Raw genomic sequence first — 19,656 nt, forward strand, 5'->3', positions numbered from 1 at the left:
TTTCATTTCTTTTTTCAATTGAATTCAATTCATTTCATTTCTCTTCTTCAGTTAATATACCCAAGAAGATTGTCTCTGAGACCACTGCTGTCGACACACTTCTACTTCCTCTTCCTCCTTTTTTCCTTTTGACAACCAGAGTTTCAACTCTAACCCTATTATTCTTGCCTCCCAGTCCCGGATGATATAATTATAACATCACCGGTAAACTCCATTTGATCTCCCAAAGATTTTCCACTTTTTCTTCTGCTCCCTCCTTTGTTTTTATTTTTAATTTTTTTTAATTTTTTTTTATTAGACATTTACTATTCCAGCCCCTTCATCTTCCTGGTGAATCCTTCAACAGTAAAATCAATACCCCTCCATAAGGGTTATTATCCGGTGGGCATACTGGGTATATCCTCAAACCACCCACTGATTCACCTCTATTGTGTTGGCTACAGGAATACCACCACCACCAACCCCACCATGAGTTCCTCTGTCTATCTAAGCCTTCCACCCTCTTCGTTTTTCAAGTTCCCGCCTTCACCCCTCCCGGAAACCATCCCGCCGCCCACTGTTGCCAAACCAACATGGTATCAGCCCTTCAATATTCCTGCGGATCTCTACCGGAAAGCCTTGGCACCCCAGGTGCCTCTCACCATCGCCGCCCTCTATGCCACCTCTGTTGTCCTGATGAACCGTGTCAATAAGAAGAGAGGTTACAAACCCTGGGCCTTGAGTAAAACGACCGCCTTCAAGGCCTTTGTCATCCTCCACAATGTCTTCTTGGCCGTCTACTCTGCCTGGACTTTCGCGGGTATGATCCGCGCTTTCTACCACACCTGGCCCGAGCGTGGCGAAAAGTATAACGTCGTCAGAGTTGCCGATGCCCTCTGCAAGATCAACGGTCCCCGTGGTTTGGGAAATGCTGCTTTCTATGATCCTGCCCAAAAGAAATGGACCATGATCAGCCCGGAATACAAGCTGGGACCTGGTGGCGTACCTGACTCGACTGATGTTGGACGTCTCTGGAATGAAGGGTTGGCCTTCTTGGGCTGGATTTTTTATCTCTCCAAGTTCTACGAAGTTCTCGATACCGCAATCATCCTGGCCAAGGGAAAGAGGAGTTCCACTCTCCAGACATACCACCACGCTGGTGCCATGATGTGTATGTGGGCTGGAATTAGGTATATGGCGACTCCCATTTGGATCTTTCCTCTATTTAATTCCGCCATTCACGCTATGATGGTATGTTTTTTACCCTTTTCTGCTGCTTGCGAAAGAGGTGTGTACCTGAACCTAATTCTATACAGTATCTCTACTACACCTTGACTGCACTATCCATTCGCGTGCCTGTTGCCATTAAGCGCAGCTTGACCTCCCTTCAGATCACACAATTTGTTTTTGGCTCCACCTTGGCTGCTTGCTATATTCTCATTTCCTACACTTTCCCGATTGGTGTTCCCCGTTCGGTTGCCATGACTTCTTTGACCTCTGCTATTTCTGATGCCGTCACCGCTGTTGCTGTTGCGCCGAATGACACCGTTGGAGGTATGAGTCCTTGGCTCAAGAAGCTGGCTCTCCGTGCAGCTGGAGCTGAGGGAGTTGCTGAGCATGTGCTTAATTCTAACGGAGAATTATTTGGCGTAGACGGACGCCAAGCAGTGCAGGCTCTTCTTGCGAAACAGGAAACCCGATATGTCTTAGAACCCCGTACTTTCACCTGCCTGGATACCTCTGGCCAAACCTTTGCTCTCTCTCTTAACATCCTCTACCTCTTGCCTCTGACTTTCCTCTTTGTCCGTTTCTTTGTCCGATCCTATCTCCGCCGTACTTCCCAAGGCGCCAAACACCCAACCCATGCTCACGCAGCCGAGAAAGCTGGCATTGATGCACTAAAAGGTGTCACGCGGGAAATTCGGAATGCTGTTATCGAAATGCATGGTGATGACGGAAGTGCCCTGGAAACAGATTCTGGAATCGGCACTCCCCACCCTGAAGCCTATGAGGCGAACGTCGATGACATTATGACGTACAAGCAGCTGAAAGCTGAGAGAAAAGAAGCCGCCATTGATAAGCACCCATCTCCGCCCCAGCTGGCACACCCCTCCTCAGCAGAATCAACACCTCAACCGGTCCGTATGAACCGAGTAGCTGGCAGTTCACAAGGCTGGCAGCGCTCGCACTCCCTCCAAGACTAAGGGTTACGAAGAAGCTTACTTGATAGGGTTTTGACTAATAGATCGATGCATGTTAATTGAGTAACTACAACCTTAAAGTGTGATCACTCTGAACTTGTGTACCCCTCAGGCTAGGACAGGGATAATCCACCCGTGAAAACGGATACAAGGTGGAGAGGAAAGTACAGAGAAAGATACTGTCGAAAACTTTTAATTAGTGGTGAGTACAGATGTGGATGGATCCTTATGCGCGTGCTTCAACGTCCTCGTCCCACCTTTTCCTTGGTTTATATGGAGATACCTCTTGCAACGTTCCCAATGCGAAACGTCAGAACGATGAGCGGTTTTCTTTCCTTATCTCTCTCTCTTCCTTTCTCTGTTTCATGCTTTCTTTTTAATAATTTTTTTCCTTTTATTTTGTTTCTTTATTGTTTGTTTTCTTTTCTTTTTCATTTTCATTGATATTGAGTACATACTTTTTGCATGCATAGGTTGGATACGTCTGGCCCCGGTGTCTTACGGAATTTCTTTTGTTAGCTTTTTGTGGTTCCTTGTGTTTCCATGGTATCGTTGCTTCTTCTGGTTCGAGTTTGGCGGCTCATTTTCACACATCATCTCGATATCGAATTCCCTCAGTAAAAGCTTTGTCCGTTGATATTTTGTGAATTTAGTGTTGGGACTGGGAAGGTAGAAAACTGTTTACAACTTCTGGTGCTGATTTTGGCATTGTGAAGTTGAGAAAAAAACGAGGAGATTTTTGGGAGGGCTGATTTCGCGAGTCTCTGATTCTTCTTGATTTTGGTTAAAGATTTTCATATGGGGGTTTTGGCTTGGATATGAGGAACAAAAACAACAAACGGAAAATGGAGTCTTCTGGGTGATGCTCTAAGTGTACCATTATTTTTATCAATGGAGATACATTTCCTGACTATTTCCTTCTCTCCCAATTTAGCTCATACTGAATGTTTCCTTATGACTTTGGATATACCGATCTTTTAGATGGCAAGAAGTAAAGGGAAGAGGAAAAGGGGAAGGAATGAAGAAAGCAAATGAGTAAACATGGACAAGGTTTATGAAGACAACTAATTTCGTTCGCTATATCTGCCTTTGTCAATATCCAGTCTCAAAGTAGTGAGGTTGAACATACCAGATCCCCTCGCTAATTTCTCAAGAAGCAACCTACAAACTACTATCACAAATCCATCCATCCACCCACCTATTTACAAATTGAAGTTGACACTTTATGCAAAAAGGCAAATATGTCCGAAATCGACAAGATAGTCGACGAGTACGCAAATCCTTTTACCATACCGTTACCCGCGACCAGTTTCAGAGCTGTCGATAGGACTGGTAATATCCCTTCCTCTTCTACCAGATGTCCATGATCCATCGCTTCCAAGACACTTTATCATGTAGAGAACACATCATTTACTCCTCCAGCTATGGTATTATCTGGTTGGATAACTTGAGAGCCGGTGTCTGAAGATTCCACCTTTGGGACAAACCTTGATGTTAAAAGTTTTTACCGCTATAGCTGTCATGATTGTCATGGAACGCGGCTTAATTTCTCTGGACGACGATGTCAATGGTCTGTGCCTGAGAAGGCTGAGCCAGAGATTATGGTTGGGCGTGAGGAGAACGTTACGTTATGGAGCTGGTCATTTGCTAACTCCCGTCCAACAGACATGCATATACAAAAGATTTTGGGGCCATGATTTTGGATTGTACCAATTTATAGTCATTAGTTCGTAGCATTTAAATATGGATATCGATAATAAAGTAAAATAAATAAAAATCTCGTTGCTATTTGTCCTGCCAGAAAACAGGATGGACAGGATCGACTAACATGCAAAGCCAGTGACTGTATTTCCCACCCAACATGGGGATACAGTAAAGGCGTTTAGCTCTCCCCACATCCCCCCATTTAATTTCAATGGAAAAGCGCTGGGATTGTCCCATTAGCTTACTGATTTGATTTATCACAGCTTCCGGAGTATGCGTTAAGTGTCCAGTCATGAAATCTCTGTCAACATAGACCTTGGGCGAAACGTGAGAAATTTCGTAAAAACTCATCTCCTTTGCAGATTTCGAGAGGGTAAAATAGTCCTTGTAGAGGGCTAGAATACTGTTGGCCACGCGGTTTATGACATGTTGCATAATCTCTGACCCCGATTTTGTCTTCGAACCTACGCCTTGGGTATCGGCTGAATATATCTGTGGCAAAAGTTGCTCGATTTCTAGATCGCTGACCGTGAGAGCGTCAAGAAAGTTAGTTATGTCAATGAGTGGCACGAGAACAAGTCCCTTACGCCCTCCAACGGTTGGAAGGTCCCCAAACAGCATGAGATGCGACCTCTCATTCCCATCCTCAGTGATCTCCGTGATGATATCAGTCATTTGACCATGGTTCCGCTTCTTGTGTAAGAAAAGTTCTTCTTTCTCGAAATCTTCAGAAGACCATAGGCTTTCAGACGCATACAGCACACGGTCACCCTGGCAAGTCGGACTGATGATGAGAAACGCACTGAAATTGTCAAGGATTTTGACGGCAGCGTCGCCGTTGAGAAGCCCTGACAACAGTTTCCCTGGAATTTCAGGAACTGGAGCACTGCTCGTACTGCATGATTGATCGGTGCCAATGTTTTCGGGGATGGATATTTGGGTTTGGTATACTAGGGGTATCGGATTTCTGGTACTACTTTTCCTGCGCAATATGGTTTCATACCGACTATCGTGATTGACGACATGTGCAATGAATAAGATTGAAGGGCAAGGCAGCGTATATGGTACAGCAGATAATGCTGGGTTGAAAGTTTCGTTTGCCGTCCTTCTCCCATCGCGAGCATGACTTCTGGGAGGTAGGTTGGAGGGATACGTATCCGTTTCTAGTTCGCATTTGCCAAGTCTGTAAAACGGTTGTTGATGTAAACGGTGTGAATTTGCAGGAATTTGATTCCTGCCTCCTGCAATAATGCCGGTATGCTCACAATCGGAACCTTTGCTTTTCTGAGAAAAATGGCGTAGAAGTCTTTGCAGGGCAGGCTTTCCCCACAACCGCTTTTGCCGGTTGGGATATGGCTTGTCAAACTTTATTTCAGACATTTTCAACTTGAACCACCAACATTTGTCCAGTCCATCGATTCTAATTATAAGAATATTTGTGGTAAAGGACATAGAAAGTTATCCAAAGAGAAATAGACGGCTGTGGATGCATCATTGTCAGAATCCACAGCTTGTAAGCATTGTAGGTGAGGGTATCTGAAAGAATCTTCCAGAGGGCAAAGTGAACATATTGAGATTTAAAGAACTCCTTGACAACAGACGACAAACTTTCATAGATGCACACAATGCGTTTTTACGAAAGGGTACCACATCCCTTCAAATTGGTGGAGAGAAGGGCACCGGCCTATGTAGAATTCGAATTCAATTGAAAGTCACAGAAGGTTTCAAAGTAGAACAAAGTATCCATTTTTGCCAATGGGAAATCCTTTGAACGCTACTACTTGCTGGATAGAACTATATCGTTCATCTGAGATGCTGTTACGTCAAGTTGTCTATCTGTACGTGATGTGACAGTCTCTGCAAAAGTCAAGACCAGCATAGGCACTAAAGAAGACAACATCCGATTGATCGGAGGATTTCCCCTGGCAAAAATAACTGGAATCAGGGATGCCGATACATTATAGAAAAATGAGTTGCTCTCGTGATTGGCAACGTGTAACGACAGCGGCAGACAGAGCTACACCCGTTTGCCATCTCAATCCTGGAATAAAGCAATAACTATGCGTTAACCAATCTTAGAACTTAGTGGCATTGTGATTGATGGAGTAAGAAAGCAAAACGAAGAAGACAAAAACATTACAATCAATGAACTCCTGCATACACGTAGAGTCTTTAGAGTGTGCTCAAAAAGTGCTCTAAGCTTTGTTTGACAGAACAACCCATCACCAGCATGTTGATAGGTATTAAAAGTAGATAGAGAAGTACAGGACTTGGAAGACATCTGGAGCCAAGGTAGCCCTAATATAATGAAACAGATGAGACGTAGAAGCAACTCAAGCTAGAACTGCAGAGTATCCCCATTCCATTCCATAGTAAGAGACAGAGAAGAAAACTTTCCCAGTGTGAAAAGTACAGCCGCGCCACGTGATATGCTGACAAATCTTCTCTCCTCCCTGAACCTTCCGACGACAAAAATGTACAAACAAAAATCTTCGACAGCGTCAACCGACAGCCCGCCGCATTGCCCTCTTCCCCGCTGCCATTGAGAGCCATCCGTTTTCCTGGGCCTCTCCCTCCTCCCTTTCTTGGCCTCCTCCGCCTCTCGCTCCATCCCGCCTCCCGGATGTCTATCTCAATCTCCCGCGCCGTTCTGCGGCAGTCGCGATATTTGATCCGAAGACCGGCTTTCAGATTTGCGTCCACAACCACTGAGGCTGCAACCAAGACCAAGGACACTGCTACCTCTGCTGCGACAAAGGCTTCTCAGGGAATTTCCAAAGCTGTTGCCACTGCGGGTCCTGCGATTGCAACTGCCCTCTCAGGAGTCAGTAGAGCCTTAAGGAAAGTGGGTGGACGAACAGGCAAATTTATCGCTATCGTTGATTGTAAGAGCACAATCTGATGTCATTAGCATGGTTGAGGATCCCGAAGAAGATTGATCTTTGTTCAATTGTTCAAAATTGGGTAATGAGAAGCCATTTGTCGGATGAATAGTTACTGATTCAAACCAAACTTCACAGCATTAATACCTCCCACGATTTACTACTCCAGAGTTGGTTTGGAGCTGTCGAAAATAGTATTCAGAGGGCAGAAGATGACCCTGCCGTAAGTTTCACAGGTCTCTTTCATATGAGCTTTTAAATTATGCCCATGGTCTAACTTCTTTCGATTAGAAGCCTAGCGACTTTCCAGGGATATTATCAACCTCTACTCAGAAACCTCCGCCAGCCATCGACCTTGATCTCCCAACTATCCAAGTCTTTCAATGCAGAAGACATCCTTCCCCTTCTCCGGAACATTGATAGGAAGCAATTGGCGGTTGCTGGTGTTACAGCTGCTGAGGTGATTGGATTTTTTTCTGTTGGTGAGATTATTGGGCGCTTTAAACTTGTCGGATACAGAGGCGACACTGGACATGCGCATTAGATAAACTAAAACTTTTTTTTGTAAAAATTTCTGTCACATATCTTCCTTCACTGCTTCCCATCTTTTCATTATCGTATTCTTCAGGCTGTATAGATGATGGACTTTATAAGGCGGTCTCTTTACTGATTGTTTAGGTTCCGTCGTGCGACTTATGTTGTCGGAATATATTCTTCAAAACTAGATTTCGTTCGTCTGGAGATAGCTAATCCATAAGAATTTCTTTGTAAATTTCGTTTATAACCGACTGAGTGATATTGAATGCAAATGCTGGGTTTGCATCTGGTCTCAAAGCATAGACCACGTGACATTCGAGTTACGGTTTAAATTTCTTAAAATCAACCGTGGACATCGAAACAATTTACGGATAGTCAGACAATTCAGTTTTAATAAACGGTCAGAAGTGAGAAGGCACTGAAGATGGACGCTTTCAAGCTCCTCACCCGCTCAACAAAACTTAAAACGGGCTCTGCCTCTACAAAGCAACTTATATCAAACTCTTTACCGTCGGCTGGGGCAGCAAATACACCCCAGCTATTTGCTGCCCGTAATGGATCACACCCTATAGAATCTGGCGACGAGCAAAATGAAAGGAAAGGAAGGAAACGGAAGAGAGTTTTGGATAGAGATGAAGTTTCTGCTGATGCTGCTGTTGTAACTCTAGACTTTTTCGGTCCAGGCTCATCTGGGACTCATGGATTGTCTACCAGCGGAACAAGAAATGCAACGCAAGGGCAAAATGAGAGCGATAAGTTAGGCGGAAATATTATCGATGGGGATTTCCTCGAGGATGCCGGTTTGGGTGAGGAACCACGAAAGGCGATCCTGACAGCACACAAGATCAAAGTGACAGATCTCCGAACACCCCCGATAGTGATTGAACGAGAAGATAAAAAGTCGAAAAAGAAAACGAAAAAGAAGCAAAAGCTCGAACCAACCCCAAATGCTTTGAGCCGGAAACAGCAGCGGAAAGCGCTGAGAATGTATCCAGAACCACTTATGTCGTTCCGGCAGTTGAGAACGAGATATCAAATTTCTCGACGGCTTTTCGAGAACATTCTTAATCAAGGCTACAGCGCCCCTACTGAGGTTCAGCTTGGCGCTCTTCCATTGCTGCTGGGTGGTTGTCCTAGTTCGGCTTCGCGGAATCAAGTAAAAGGGGGGAAATCTTCCTCATTCGGACTTGAACCTGACCTTTTGGTTGTTGCTCCAACTGGTAGTGGGAAAACATTAGCTTTCATGGTTCCGCTCATTGATAAAATAATACGACATCACCACCATAACGATTCCCAATCGAGAGAGTTGTTCGCGATTGTCTTGGCGCCAACGAAGGAACTTGTGTCCCAAATTGTCAACGAAGGCCGGAAGTTCATGGTGGGCACCGGGGTTAAAATTACAGCTATGCGGAAGAGGATGCGACTCGTGGAGTGCATAGAAGGAGGTGAAGACCCCTCTGATGGAGAGAGATTGAGCTCCGGAAGTGACGGCGGTGAAGTCACAAAAGCAAAACAGTCCAGAGGAAACGACCTTATTACAAATAGCGATATTCTAGTTTCGACTCCCCCCTTGCTTGCGAATTCACTTTCCGGTAATAAAAAACGCGATTTAGCTCCTCTGCCCACCGTCCAGAGTCTTGCCTTAGATGAAGCAGATGTACTTTTGGACCCGTTATTTCGCGAACAGACCCTCGATGTATGGCGGGCCTGCACTAACGCCCAATTACGAGTTGGGTTATGGTCTGCAACAATGGGCTCTAATATTGAAGAGCTGGTCAAATCAACTATTAGCGAACGGCAAAAATCTCTGGGGCTGGGGGACGAATCCTTCCTTGTTCGGTTGGTCGTTGGATTAAAAGATACTGCAATTCCCAATATTTCCCACAAACTTGTCTATGCAGCAACTGAACAAGGGAAGCTTCTGGGGTTGCGACAGCTGCTTCATCCAACGGGCGCATTCTCTGCGTCAGATATCCATCTACGTCCACCTTTTTTAGTATTTACGCAAACCATATCCAGAGCTGTGGCATTACATTCAGAGTTGAAATATGACATCCCAGCTGAAGCGGGCGGATCGTCACGTATCGCTGTCCTCCATTCTGAACTCTCTGACTCGCAGAGATCTGACGTTATGGCAGGCTTCCGCAAAGGCGAGATATGGATTCTCATCACCACCGATCTCCTTTCTCGCGGGGTGGATTTCCGCGGAATCAACGGCGTCGTGAACTACGATATACCCAATTCTAGCGCGGCATATATTCACCGCGTTGGAAGAACAGGCAGGGCTGGTCGTGAGGGTGGAGTGGCTGTCACCTTTTACACAAAGGAAGATATTCCTTACGTGAAGAATATTGCGAATGTTATCGCTGCAAGTGAGAAATTACGGGGAGTCCCTAGTGATAAAGGGATCCAGAAATGGCTGCTAGATGCATTGCCCAATCTGTCCAAGAAGGACAAAAAAGATCTCAAACAACATGGCGTGAAGGTTCGAAGGCCTGTGACGAAGGGGGAGCAGGGTGAAAAGGATAAGCGAAAAACGAGGATCAGCACAAAGAGTGGATTTGAGAGGCGGATCGAACGAAACCGGAGAGACGCGGTTAAGGCAAGCCAGCGGCGAAAACAAAAGGTACAGGTTGAAGGGGAAGGGGATGCAAATGACAATGAGTCTTGGGATGGGATTGAAGACTAAAATTACTTTCACCCTGCACATATGAGTAACTATCTATAAACGCCAGGGTTCCAGCCAACTTCATATCTCCAGTTGAACTCCTACCCATAAGAGCAGAAATGATACCGACTTCACCCTCTCTTCTCTTCCTCTCCCTTCTCCTGGTCTCCCTTCTCTTTCCCACTCTCGTCCTCTGCTTTGACCATATGCCGCTCCAAACTTATCTCCACCACTTTCTTCTCCCTCCTAACACTCCCCTTCAACCCATCCCCATCCCAATCAAAATAAACCGCCCAAACACCCTCCTCTCCCTCTACCGCTGCAAATTCCTCGATCTCATGCAGCGTCAATCTCATCTCATCCTCCGTCCAATCCCAGGGTCCGACAAAATGCTCGCGGCTCTGCGTTCGATTACCGTATTTGAGCTCCAGCGTGTGTCTGTCAAGATATATCCAATTGAGCATGGGTGGGTCGGCAGATATAGTGCTGACAAGCCCTAGGGTAGGTTTGCGTTGGTCGTCTGGGTAGGCGATGTAGAAGGCTTCGGCAGTATGGCTGGGGATGGAGCGAGCCTCGGATGAGGGGGAATCGAGGTAAATCTGATGGGAACATTTCAGCTTCCTGGACTACAGACAGATATTTTGCCTCACTTGCATACTATTACAAAGCACCCAAAAAAGCCATCACATACCTTATTATCCCTTAGCACCATTCTCCGCCCATAAAGCCCTCTCGCCGCATCAGAATTCGTGTCACAGAAGACATCGAGATAGAATTTCTCGAGGCGCTTTTCGTCTCCTTGCCGCTGATTTTCTTTCCTCTGCTCGCTTACACCTTGGGAGACGCCGACAACGGTTGGGATTGCGGTTATTGTAAAAATACCAAGGACCATACTTGTCGTTCTTATGTTCTCAGTGTTAAATTCGTATGGTGATGGTATCAAAGCTGATATTTTATCTAATTTGATGTTACCCTCGGTATAGGTTGTGATGTCGAGGTTTTATCAATTTGGCTATTTCCAGACTCTTAAAATATGAATTTATATGAATATTTTTCATTCCTGGTTAATATCATTTTCCTTGATAGTTGGGTAACCCTCGAGTGAAAGACAGGCAACAAGCGGGTGACGTCATACAGGCGCAGTCCCCTGTGTCACATTTTCGAAATTCCATCAAAAAGAGCCAAGGGCACATTGTATATACATGTAGAGCATATGCAGGTGCAGTTAGATAAAATCCAAGGAAATAGTCTAAGTATATGCAGGTTTATACCTCTCTCTATTGGTCTACTATCGCTAATGTAGTCAATTCGCTAATTATATTCCAAACAAAACTCATCTAATCATTAATTAACTTCCTCTTAGCACCCTGCATTAGCTCTATAGCACTGCTGAATTCCCCTCCTCCCTCCACCCCCATACAGCCCACCAACACCGCACCTCCAGCGCTTCCCCGTCCATCCTCTCCCAGTCATCATACCCAATCTCCTCCCCTTCCTTTACCGCAGCCAACCCAACAGCATCCATGCGCCGCCTAAAGTCCTCCACCTGAGGCAAATAGGCATCTCTCAATGGCATCTCCACGACAACCCTTGACCCACTGCCCGGATGCAGCCGGCGCCGGATAGTCTGCACAAGCCACTGTGGGTGATCCGAAGAGTACAGCGGATCCGCAGCAAGGATAGCATCGTACCTTTCGCTATCGAATGGCTCCGACCGCAAGTCCGTTTCTAACGACCAGTCCAGGACACCCGTTGTCGCAGTCGCACCCGTGCTGTCCAGGAGTCCTTTATTTAGCTCGATGTTGTGGGCAAGATTCGGTACGATGGCATCCAGATCAGTAAGGTGGATGAGGGCAAGGGAACCACAGATTGCGGCAAAGGAGAGGCCCACAAGCCCAGTTCCGGCGCCTAGCTCCAGAGCGCGGAGAGGACGATTGTTTTTTTGTCTAGATGAGTTGAGGAAAGAAGGGGGAATGAGAGTATGTAGGCGTTTGGCGAGCAGGTAGGACGAAACCCAAGTCTTCATGCCTAGGTTATCAGAGGTGAGGGACGGTTCATGTAAGGTGAGTTGAAAGGTTGTGTCTTGTGTTGTGGGGATGGTGAAAACGCGGGAGATAGCGGGCATTGCTTTTTTAGGGAGGATATAATTAGCAACGTTCTACATATGATATGACTGGGCATAGAGATACCTGTTCTTCCTGAGCGTTCGCAGAGGCGCGCGCTGGCCGCATCCCATATGGCTTCTCGGAGCTCGTCGGATTCAATCCACGATAGTGCGCTTGCAATGATGGATGTTAGGTACTGTGAGACGCCGGCTTGGAGGACTGTTGGTTGACCGTCCTTGGTGTCATTGTCGAAGCTGCGTGGCCGTACAGCAAGCTGTTCGAGGGCTCGCAGAATATCTGTTGCAGCTGGTTTAGTGTAGAGTTGGGGGAGGTCAAACACTGGATAAATTCGGCTCATAGGAGCTATTAGTCCATTTTATCTAGGCCACTACTACAAAGTATTCAAGGCATAACAAATAAGTTTCACCATGAAGCGGTTGTGAGCCACCAGACATTATCAGGATGTGCCTGTGTTGGGGCTGCGATATGCGAATTGGGGGTCAGTTGCCCCACTTGCTTGCTCAGTGCTGAAAGGAGATACTGGGGAATTGGGAAATTAATGAAAAAACAAGGAGAAGATGTCAAAGAATAGCGTTAAATAATGTCGTAATTTACAAAGTATCGTAATGTGGCAAAATATGTGTTGGATGTTCAAGTGCTTAATCTAATGCAGAAGTAAAACGGAAAAGAAAAGAAAAGAAAAAATGGAGATTTGGTACGTGCGTAGGCGGAAACAGGAACCTATGAAAAAGAAGCAAACAATAACCACTCAGGGGTTTCATGCCACATAACTGGTTAATAATGTGGTATATATGCAGTAAACCAAATTCTGGAGTTAACCACAAATCATGCGCAACCCGATGATGATTGTTATAAAGATAACATTACCTGCCCGCAAAGTGTGGGTGGGCGGTTTCAATTCAGCGTATCTTTAAAGCCCTGGTAGGCCTGTTCGATTTCAAAGGCCAGTTCTCTAGCCTGGTCCTCAGTGAGCTCCTCCGTCGCCCTCATCTGGTTGAGAGCAATGAGCCACTGAATTATTTTCCCTCTATTTTCAAAGTCCTGATCGGTTACTTTGTTGACAGACTGTATAATTTCAGACAGCAGTGGATGGAGGGCATCCTTGGACACCATGTTCAGTTTCAGAGCATCGAGGAATGTGATGAAGTTCTCTGTGGCTGCTAGGATCAGGCTACCAGATGCGCCCGCGTTTGCGTTGTTGGTGCCAGATGCAGCGTTGTGTGAGGGTTGCTCGACGGTAACCGGAAGTCCAATCCTGAGTCTCTCTGTCGCCCTGGGGCATTCTAGCTGCAAAAGCAATTAGTTTTAGCTCCTGTTATCTGCAGTCGTAGGGTTGTGAGTGTGGGTGTGTTTTTGGGGGGGGGGGAGCCGAACTATAAACTTCAACAGGATAAACAGAAATAAACAGGGAAATAGATTCACATACCCCCCATTTCTGCTTAAATGTATCCAAATCAACGAACTCTCTAGCAACAGTCTCATCACTCAAGCTAGATTTGTACTGCTTCAATAACCGCGAACATGTTTCCGTATATTCAGATTCCGTAATCGCATCTTTGATATAAGCCTTCTCCAACCAGTCCAGTGTTAGGATGATGCTGTATATCTCCGCTAAGGATTCGTAGAGGTCCCTCTCAGCGGAGGTAGAGGATAGCTTGACTTCCTGGAGTCAATAGTTAACTTCTTGTCAGCGCGGCAAGAATAATAAAATGCGCATCGAACAGAACCCAAGAACCTAAGCGCGTACCTCATCCAGGTTAATTGAAGCAGACAGCGCCGTATTTGGGGTATAACTGTAAGGGGTGGGCGCATAGGATAGTGGGCGTTGCTGTTCCTGTGTTTGCTGTTGATTCATCTCGCAGTTTAAATAAACAGCTGCTTGTTTGCCATTGTTCATTCCTTAAGTTCTTTAGATGGCTGCTCTTTTGCAGAGAGAAAAAAAAAGCCTGTAGGAAGGAAATGGATTAAGTAAGCACCTGCTTGAAGCTTTGTTTTTCAGCCGCAAAAAGAAAAAAAAAATGAATTTTCGGTGAAGAAAAGAAACGACAACAGCTACCAACAACAACAAGGAAATATATGTATGTATGCATATGCCATATATATGTTCGCATTGGTTGGCTTACAAACTGAAAGTTCAGTCTACCAACCATGGCAGGCTCTGCGAAAAAGGCCACTAAAAAGTTCGAGAAGAAGCATCTCAAGGACACAATCGAGCACCGCAAGGAATTCGCCAAGGTCAAGCAACGACACCGTCTGAAGGAAAAGAAACAACAGTCCAAACGAATACATGGCCGAGCAGAAAGTGAGCAGGATGAGCAGGCCCAGCAGAATGGTATTGTTGGTCGGAAATCTGCTGCAGACGAGCAGAAGAATGCATTTGCTGAGATGAACGTGGATGACTTCTTTGCTGGTGGATTTGATATACCCGATGCTGCTCCTAAAAAGAAAAATAAGCCCTCTAAAAAGGACGTTCCCCCGAAGATTGGGAAGAGGAAGCGGGCAGCTGAGGTAGAGGGAAGAGAAGACCATCAGGAATTCTCAACACAGATCGATAACGAAGAAAATGACGGGCCACAGAGCGATGCAACCTCCGCAGGGAGTAACATTGGCGATTTAGACGCACATATTGAACAGCTAGAAGCCCTAAAGGATAAAGACCCTGAATTCTATATATATCTGAAGGAGAATGATGCGGAGCTACTGGAGTTTGGAGACCATGGGGATCTTGCTGAGATCGATGCACTTAGTGGTGGTGAAAAAGAAGAAGAAGAAAAAGAAGAAGAAGAAGCCCACCCTGTGAAGAAAAAAAATAAAGCTAAGGCGTCCAAAGCAAACCAAGATGACGATGCGAACGATACGATTACTTTGTTAATGGTTAAAAAATGGCAAAAATCAATGACGGAGCAGCATTCGTTAAGAGCAACGCGACAGGCAGTCTTAGCTTTCAGATCAGCCGCCTACATGAACGAGGAAGATTCAAAGGACCGGAAATACACCATTTCAGATGCAAGTGTTTACCACCAGGTTCTTCTCACTTCCTTGGAATATGTCCCTAAAGTTTTAAATCACCATCTACCCATAAAAGAGACTACGAGTGGGAAAGTCAGAGTCTCTCTAGAGTCCAATAAATTTAAAACGTTGACTCCCCTCATCAAGTCGCACGCATCTTCCGTTCATCAACTTCTTACAAACCTGTCCGACGCAGCCGCCTTGAAGTTGACGTTGGCATCAATTGAGCCTATGCTTCCATATCTTCTTCCCTTTAGAAAACTCTTAAAAGTCATTCTCAAGACTGTTATTGGCATCTGGTCCGATTCAGCCAGCACTGAAGCTACCCGGATCACAGCGTTTCTCATCGTCCGCCGCCTGATGGTAATTGGAGATTCCGGAATCCAATCTTCAGTTCTAAAGGCAACCTATGAGGGAGTGGTTAAGGGTAGTAGAAATACCACCGCGCACACGCTCGCTGGCGTAAATCTTATCAAAAACTCTGCAGCTGAGATTTGGGGAATCGACCAGAATGTCTCCTATACAGCGGGCTTTGGCTTTATCAGACAACTAGCGGTGCATCTACGAAGCAGCATCACTCGTCCATCAAATGACTCCTACAAGACCATATACAACTGGCAGTACGTCCATTCTTTGGACTTTTGGTCGAGAGTTTTATCGTCTCACTGCGATTCAGTGGCGGAAGCCACCGCCGGGAAGGCATCCCCTCTACGACCGCTTATCTACCCCGTCGTCCAGATCACCCTAGGTGCGATGCGCCTAATCCCAACAGCGCAATACTTCCCACTCCGCTTCCAACTTACTCGATTACTCCTCCGCATCTCCCTTGCAACAGGAACCTACATCCCCCTCGCAGCCGCACTTTTGGAGGTCCTCAATTCCGCCGAAATGAAAAAACCACCTAAATCCAGCACCCTCCGCCCTCTCGATTTTGCCACGAGTATCCGTGCTCCAAAATCGTACCTACGAACCCGCGTTTACCAAGACGGCGTGGGCTTTGAAGTTGCAGAACTTTTCTCGGAATTTTTCATTCTATGGACCAAAAATATCGCGTTCCCGGAACTGTCGCTGCCCGTAATTGTCATGCTCAAGCGCTGGTTGAAGGAGGTATCTTCTCGCACGTCGGGAAACAAGAATACGAAGGTCAATCAAATGGTCGTTTTGCTTGTGCAGAAGCTTGAGGCGAATAGTCGCTGGATCGAGGAGCAGCGGTCCAAAGTGACATTCTCTCCAAGGGATCGAGCAGAGGTTGAAAGGTTCCTAAAGGATGTGGAGTGGGAAACTACGCCGTTGGGAGCATTCGTGAAAACGCAGAGGAAACAGAAGGACGAGCAGATCAAGTTGGTTGAGCGGAGTCGATTGGAGGATCGGAAGAAACGGGCGGCAGGTGGTGATGTGGAGATGGAGGATGCTGATTCTGTGAGAAGTGAGGAGGATGAAAATGATGAGGATATGAAGGATTAATCTGGTAAAGAATAGGCGGGATAATCAGTGTGCGTTCCGTGTATCAACATATGGTACATAAATTTTGATTGGGCATTCACTGACTTGTTTGTGAAAAGGTTGAAACATTTTGTATTTAAGTTTTGAGGATATTCTCAACGGCATTTTTAAATGAAGATTGGTTGATGTAAGGGTGAAGTCATCCTATGTGCAGTGCCTCTCACAACGCACGGTTAACTTAGTGTACACAACGGTATCTAAATTGTCATCCACATAGCAATCCTAACTTTCCAATACCTTCTTTCGCTCCTGCCTCTCCCCCTCCCCTCCATCCTCCACCTTAACCCCCAACTCCCAATCCCCACTCTTGCCGCCCCGCTTCCTCACCACTCTCGCCTCACCCACCACCATCCCCTTGTCCACCGCCTTGCACATATCATACACAGTCAGTGCCGCACCCATCACTCCCGTCATCGCTTCCATCTCGACCCCAGTACGTCCATGGCATGACACCGTCGCGGTAATCAGGATACTACCATAGGGGTGGGAGGAGGACTTAACTAAATCCTCAGTCGTTGTAACTGTTGATGGTGACCCGTCATTAACAACGGAATTATTACGCTCTGGTTTCGCGGAAGATATCACATTCTCAGGCACGCAGGCTTGGATATCAACTTCGATGCCCGTTATGCCAAGACCCGGATGAGCCAGCGGGATGATATCCGCCGTTTGCTTGGCAGCCATAATCCCCGCGATCCGCGCGACGGACAGCACGTCGCCTTTCTTCGTATACCCGTCCGCCGTTGTGAGAAGGGAGTAGGGCTTTGGATTGGAAAAGGTGACACGGCACACTGCCGTGGCGACGCGGGTAGTTTCCGCCTTGTGAGAGATGGAGGTCATGTGGACCGTTTGAGATGGAGTGAGGTGCGGGAGGGACGGGTCCGAGGCTGTGGGTAGATCTGGGATTGAGGTTGGTGGAGCTTTTGAAGACGGATTGGGTGTAGTTCGTAGATTGCTTGGTTCCAAGGGTCGTTGAGTCGAATATAGACGGAAAGGGGCCCTAGAAGGCGAAGCGGTGGGGAGGAAATGCGTAGGGATTGTAGACCAGGGAGAACGCGCCAATAGCTTCCCTATGTGTACCATTCTTGGGATGTTTGGCATATGATTATCGAAGGGAATAGCAGGTTCATCTGGTGAAACCCCTTATTAGCACCGCTGAGTGATTACAGATGAGATATGCCCAAGCAAGGAATACAAAATGTGCAAATGATAAGCTCTCCATTGTATCATAAGAACAACACGGGTATGGTATTCAAAGAAACCAAAAACATTGAGCCAACCTATGCAAATTCCATCATACGTCTTCTATGACAGTCTTGTTCCAAATAGGAAAAAGGAAGGAATCCAAAATGATCCAAAAACGATACCCCCAAGAACGCCAAACATCACCAAAAAGATCTTTCTCAAATGGCCATATATATATATATATATATATCAAAATCCTACCCACCAATCAGAATCATGGGCCTATTTTTCATATGCTTCAATTCTCCCATGCCAGCATGTTTCGCCTTCTTCCGCTTGACGGCCATACCTATGATATCAAGCAGGTCCAGTTCTCGCTGGTTGACAAATGCTCCTTCTTGTTCAGTTCGACGAGCCCTTCGAGCGGACTCCAACAGACCGAGTGATTCCATCGCTTTGTCATCGATCGGTTCCCCGTTGTTCTCCTTTCGTATCATGTCTCGTAGCGAAACTTCAGTATTTCCAAATAAGCATACTTTCAGGTTCCCATCACTGGTAATGCGCAGGCGGTTACAAGTCCCGCAGAAGTTGTGAGTCATGCTCGTAATGAATCCGACACGCCCTTCAAATCCAGGCACACGGTATGTCTTGCTCGTATCGTTTTTGTGGTCTGCGACTTTCTCCAAGTTGGGATATTTCTCCCGAATGATGGCGAGCATCTCCTTGTAGGGTAGCATTTTCCCTTGACTCCATTTATTCCCATCGAACGGCATATACTCGATGAACCTGACCTCGATCGGTTTTACTCGCCCCAACTCAACAAAGGAGAGAAGTTCTCGATCGTTTAATCCGCGCATAACCACAGTGTTGATTTTCAGCTTTATCCCAGCACCAAGTCTATTCACTTCCAGGATACGGTCGATGCCTTTCATGACGGCTTCAAATCCCTTCCGGCGGGTCATGATTTGGAATTGGAACGGGTCTAACGTATCCAAACTCAGGTTGACACCAGTCAATCCGGCTTCTACCATGCTATCTAGTTTGCGATGTAGTGAAATACCATTGGTGGTTAAGCACAACTCCCGCAAACCATCCCGCCGTAGGTTCCCTATCTGCTGCAGTATGGAAACAATATCTTTTCGGACAGTTGGCTCGCCTCCTGTCAGGCGTATTTTAGTGACACCTTGAGAAACAAAAAGGGAGGACAGATATACAATTTCGGGAGTAGTGAGGAGGTGAGCCGGTGGCGAGAGGGGAACTCCTTCCTCCGGCATGCAGTAAAGGCACCGTAAGTTGCAGCGCTCCGTAATGCTAATGCGAAGGTAGTCATGCTGGCGGTTGAAGGTATCGGTCAAAAAGTCGGAGAATGGTTTTGCCTTCTTTAGAGCGGACAGCCGTGGAGAGGGGGATACGGGAAATGATGAAGGGGAAATATATGGCGGCTGCGATGGTAAGGGTATTGAAGATGGAGGTGTCAACGTAGACACTGTTTGACTGCCACTGTTTGCAATACTGCAAGATGCCGAAGTACTCTGGTAATGTCGCCGCCGTCGAGAGTGGGAGAGGCCGCGGGGAGCCGAGAGGACACCCCGCATCTCGGCTGAGGGGGAAAGCAGGGCGGGAAAAGAGCGTCTATGAAGTAGCTCGGCCATTATATGAGTCGAGGGCATATCTTGCTATGCTAAGTCTAGCAGGTTCATGATGGAAGAATCTTGGAGCGTCAATGCAACAGTTTGCTGCCGGTCGTGCTGGATGTGGGTGGATGCCGCCGCCCGCTGTGGGTTGGGAAGTTAGTTATAACTAGTTATAACTAACTAGTTAAGTCAATCGGCCCTAACTATAATTTTGAAGGGTTCCACCCA

The 19,656-nt window shown here is 46.4% G+C and overlaps 9 protein-coding genes across 9 annotated transcripts; 4 read left to right on the forward strand and 5 right to left on the reverse strand.

Moving 5' to 3' along the window:
- Window positions 1-468: 468 nt before the first annotated feature.
- Window positions 469-2,183, forward strand: PADG_06588 (uncharacterized protein; the record flags this gene model as incomplete). Its single annotated transcript, XM_010763856.1, has 2 exons — window positions 469-1,230; window positions 1,296-2,183. 2 exons carry the CDS (start codon window positions 469-471, stop codon window positions 2,181-2,183), a joined length of 1,650 nt encoding a protein of 549 aa, XP_010762158.1.
- Window positions 2,184-3,965: 1,782 nt separating this feature from the next.
- On the reverse strand, window positions 3,966-5,264 carry PADG_06589 (uncharacterized protein; the record flags this gene model as incomplete). Its single annotated transcript, XM_010763857.1, has 1 exon — window positions 3,966-5,264. One exon carries the CDS (start codon window positions 5,262-5,264, stop codon window positions 3,966-3,968), a length of 1,299 nt encoding a protein of 432 aa, XP_010762159.1.
- A 1,243-nt stretch (window positions 5,265-6,507) lies between these two features.
- Window positions 6,508-7,310, forward strand: PADG_12152 (F1F0 ATP synthase subunit g; the record flags this gene model as incomplete). Its single annotated transcript, XM_010763987.1, has 3 exons — window positions 6,508-6,769; window positions 6,905-6,989; window positions 7,058-7,310. The coding sequence occupies 3 exons, from the start codon at window positions 6,508-6,510 to the stop codon at window positions 7,308-7,310; spliced, it is 600 nt and encodes a 199-aa protein (XP_010762289.1).
- A 417-nt stretch (window positions 7,311-7,727) lies between these two features.
- On the forward strand, window positions 7,728-9,992 carry PADG_12153 (uncharacterized protein; the record flags this gene model as incomplete). Its single annotated transcript, XM_010763988.1, has 1 exon — window positions 7,728-9,992. One exon carries the CDS (start codon window positions 7,728-7,730, stop codon window positions 9,990-9,992), a length of 2,265 nt encoding a protein of 754 aa, XP_010762290.1.
- Window positions 9,993-10,102: 110 nt separating this feature from the next.
- PADG_06591 (uncharacterized protein) lies at window positions 10,103-10,863 on the reverse strand (the record flags this gene model as incomplete). Its single annotated transcript, XM_010763858.1, has 2 exons — window positions 10,103-10,570; window positions 10,663-10,863. The coding sequence occupies 2 exons, from the start codon at window positions 10,861-10,863 to the stop codon at window positions 10,103-10,105; spliced, it is 669 nt and encodes a 222-aa protein (XP_010762160.1).
- Window positions 10,864-11,349: 486 nt separating this feature from the next.
- On the reverse strand, window positions 11,350-12,434 carry PADG_06592 (S-adenosylmethionine-dependent methyltransferase; the record flags this gene model as incomplete). Its single annotated transcript, XM_010763716.1, has 2 exons — window positions 11,350-12,098; window positions 12,161-12,434. The coding sequence occupies 2 exons, from the start codon at window positions 12,432-12,434 to the stop codon at window positions 11,350-11,352; spliced, it is 1,023 nt and encodes a 340-aa protein (XP_010762018.1).
- Window positions 12,435-12,991: 557 nt separating this feature from the next.
- Window positions 12,992-13,952, reverse strand: PADG_06593 (ESCRT-I subunit protein VPS28; the record flags this gene model as incomplete). Its single annotated transcript, XM_010763717.1, has 3 exons — window positions 12,992-13,384; window positions 13,524-13,760; window positions 13,845-13,952. The coding sequence occupies 3 exons, from the start codon at window positions 13,950-13,952 to the stop codon at window positions 12,992-12,994; spliced, it is 738 nt and encodes a 245-aa protein (XP_010762019.1).
- A 293-nt stretch (window positions 13,953-14,245) lies between these two features.
- Window positions 14,246-16,570, forward strand: PADG_06594 (mRNA-binding ribosome synthesis protein NOC2; the record flags this gene model as incomplete). The annotated part of the gene is made up of 1 exon (XM_010763859.1): window positions 14,246-16,570. The coding sequence occupies one exon, from the start codon at window positions 14,246-14,248 to the stop codon at window positions 16,568-16,570; it is 2,325 nt and encodes a 774-aa protein (XP_010762161.1).
- Window positions 16,571-16,831: 261 nt separating this feature from the next.
- On the reverse strand, window positions 16,832-19,389 carry PADG_06595 (molybdenum cofactor biosynthesis protein A; the record flags this gene model as incomplete). Its single annotated transcript, XM_010763718.1, has 2 exons — window positions 16,832-17,739; window positions 18,060-19,389. 2 exons carry the CDS (start codon window positions 19,387-19,389, stop codon window positions 16,832-16,834), a joined length of 2,238 nt encoding a protein of 745 aa, XP_010762020.1.
- Between the last annotated feature and the right edge of the window lie 267 nt (window positions 19,390-19,656).

Source organism: Paracoccidioides brasiliensis (assembly GCF_000150735.1).
Source record: "Paracoccidioides brasiliensis Pb18 unplaced genomic scaffold supercont2.9, whole genome shotgun sequence".
NCBI classification, from domain to species: Eukaryota; Fungi; Ascomycota; class Eurotiomycetes; order Onygenales; family Ajellomycetaceae; genus Paracoccidioides; species Paracoccidioides brasiliensis.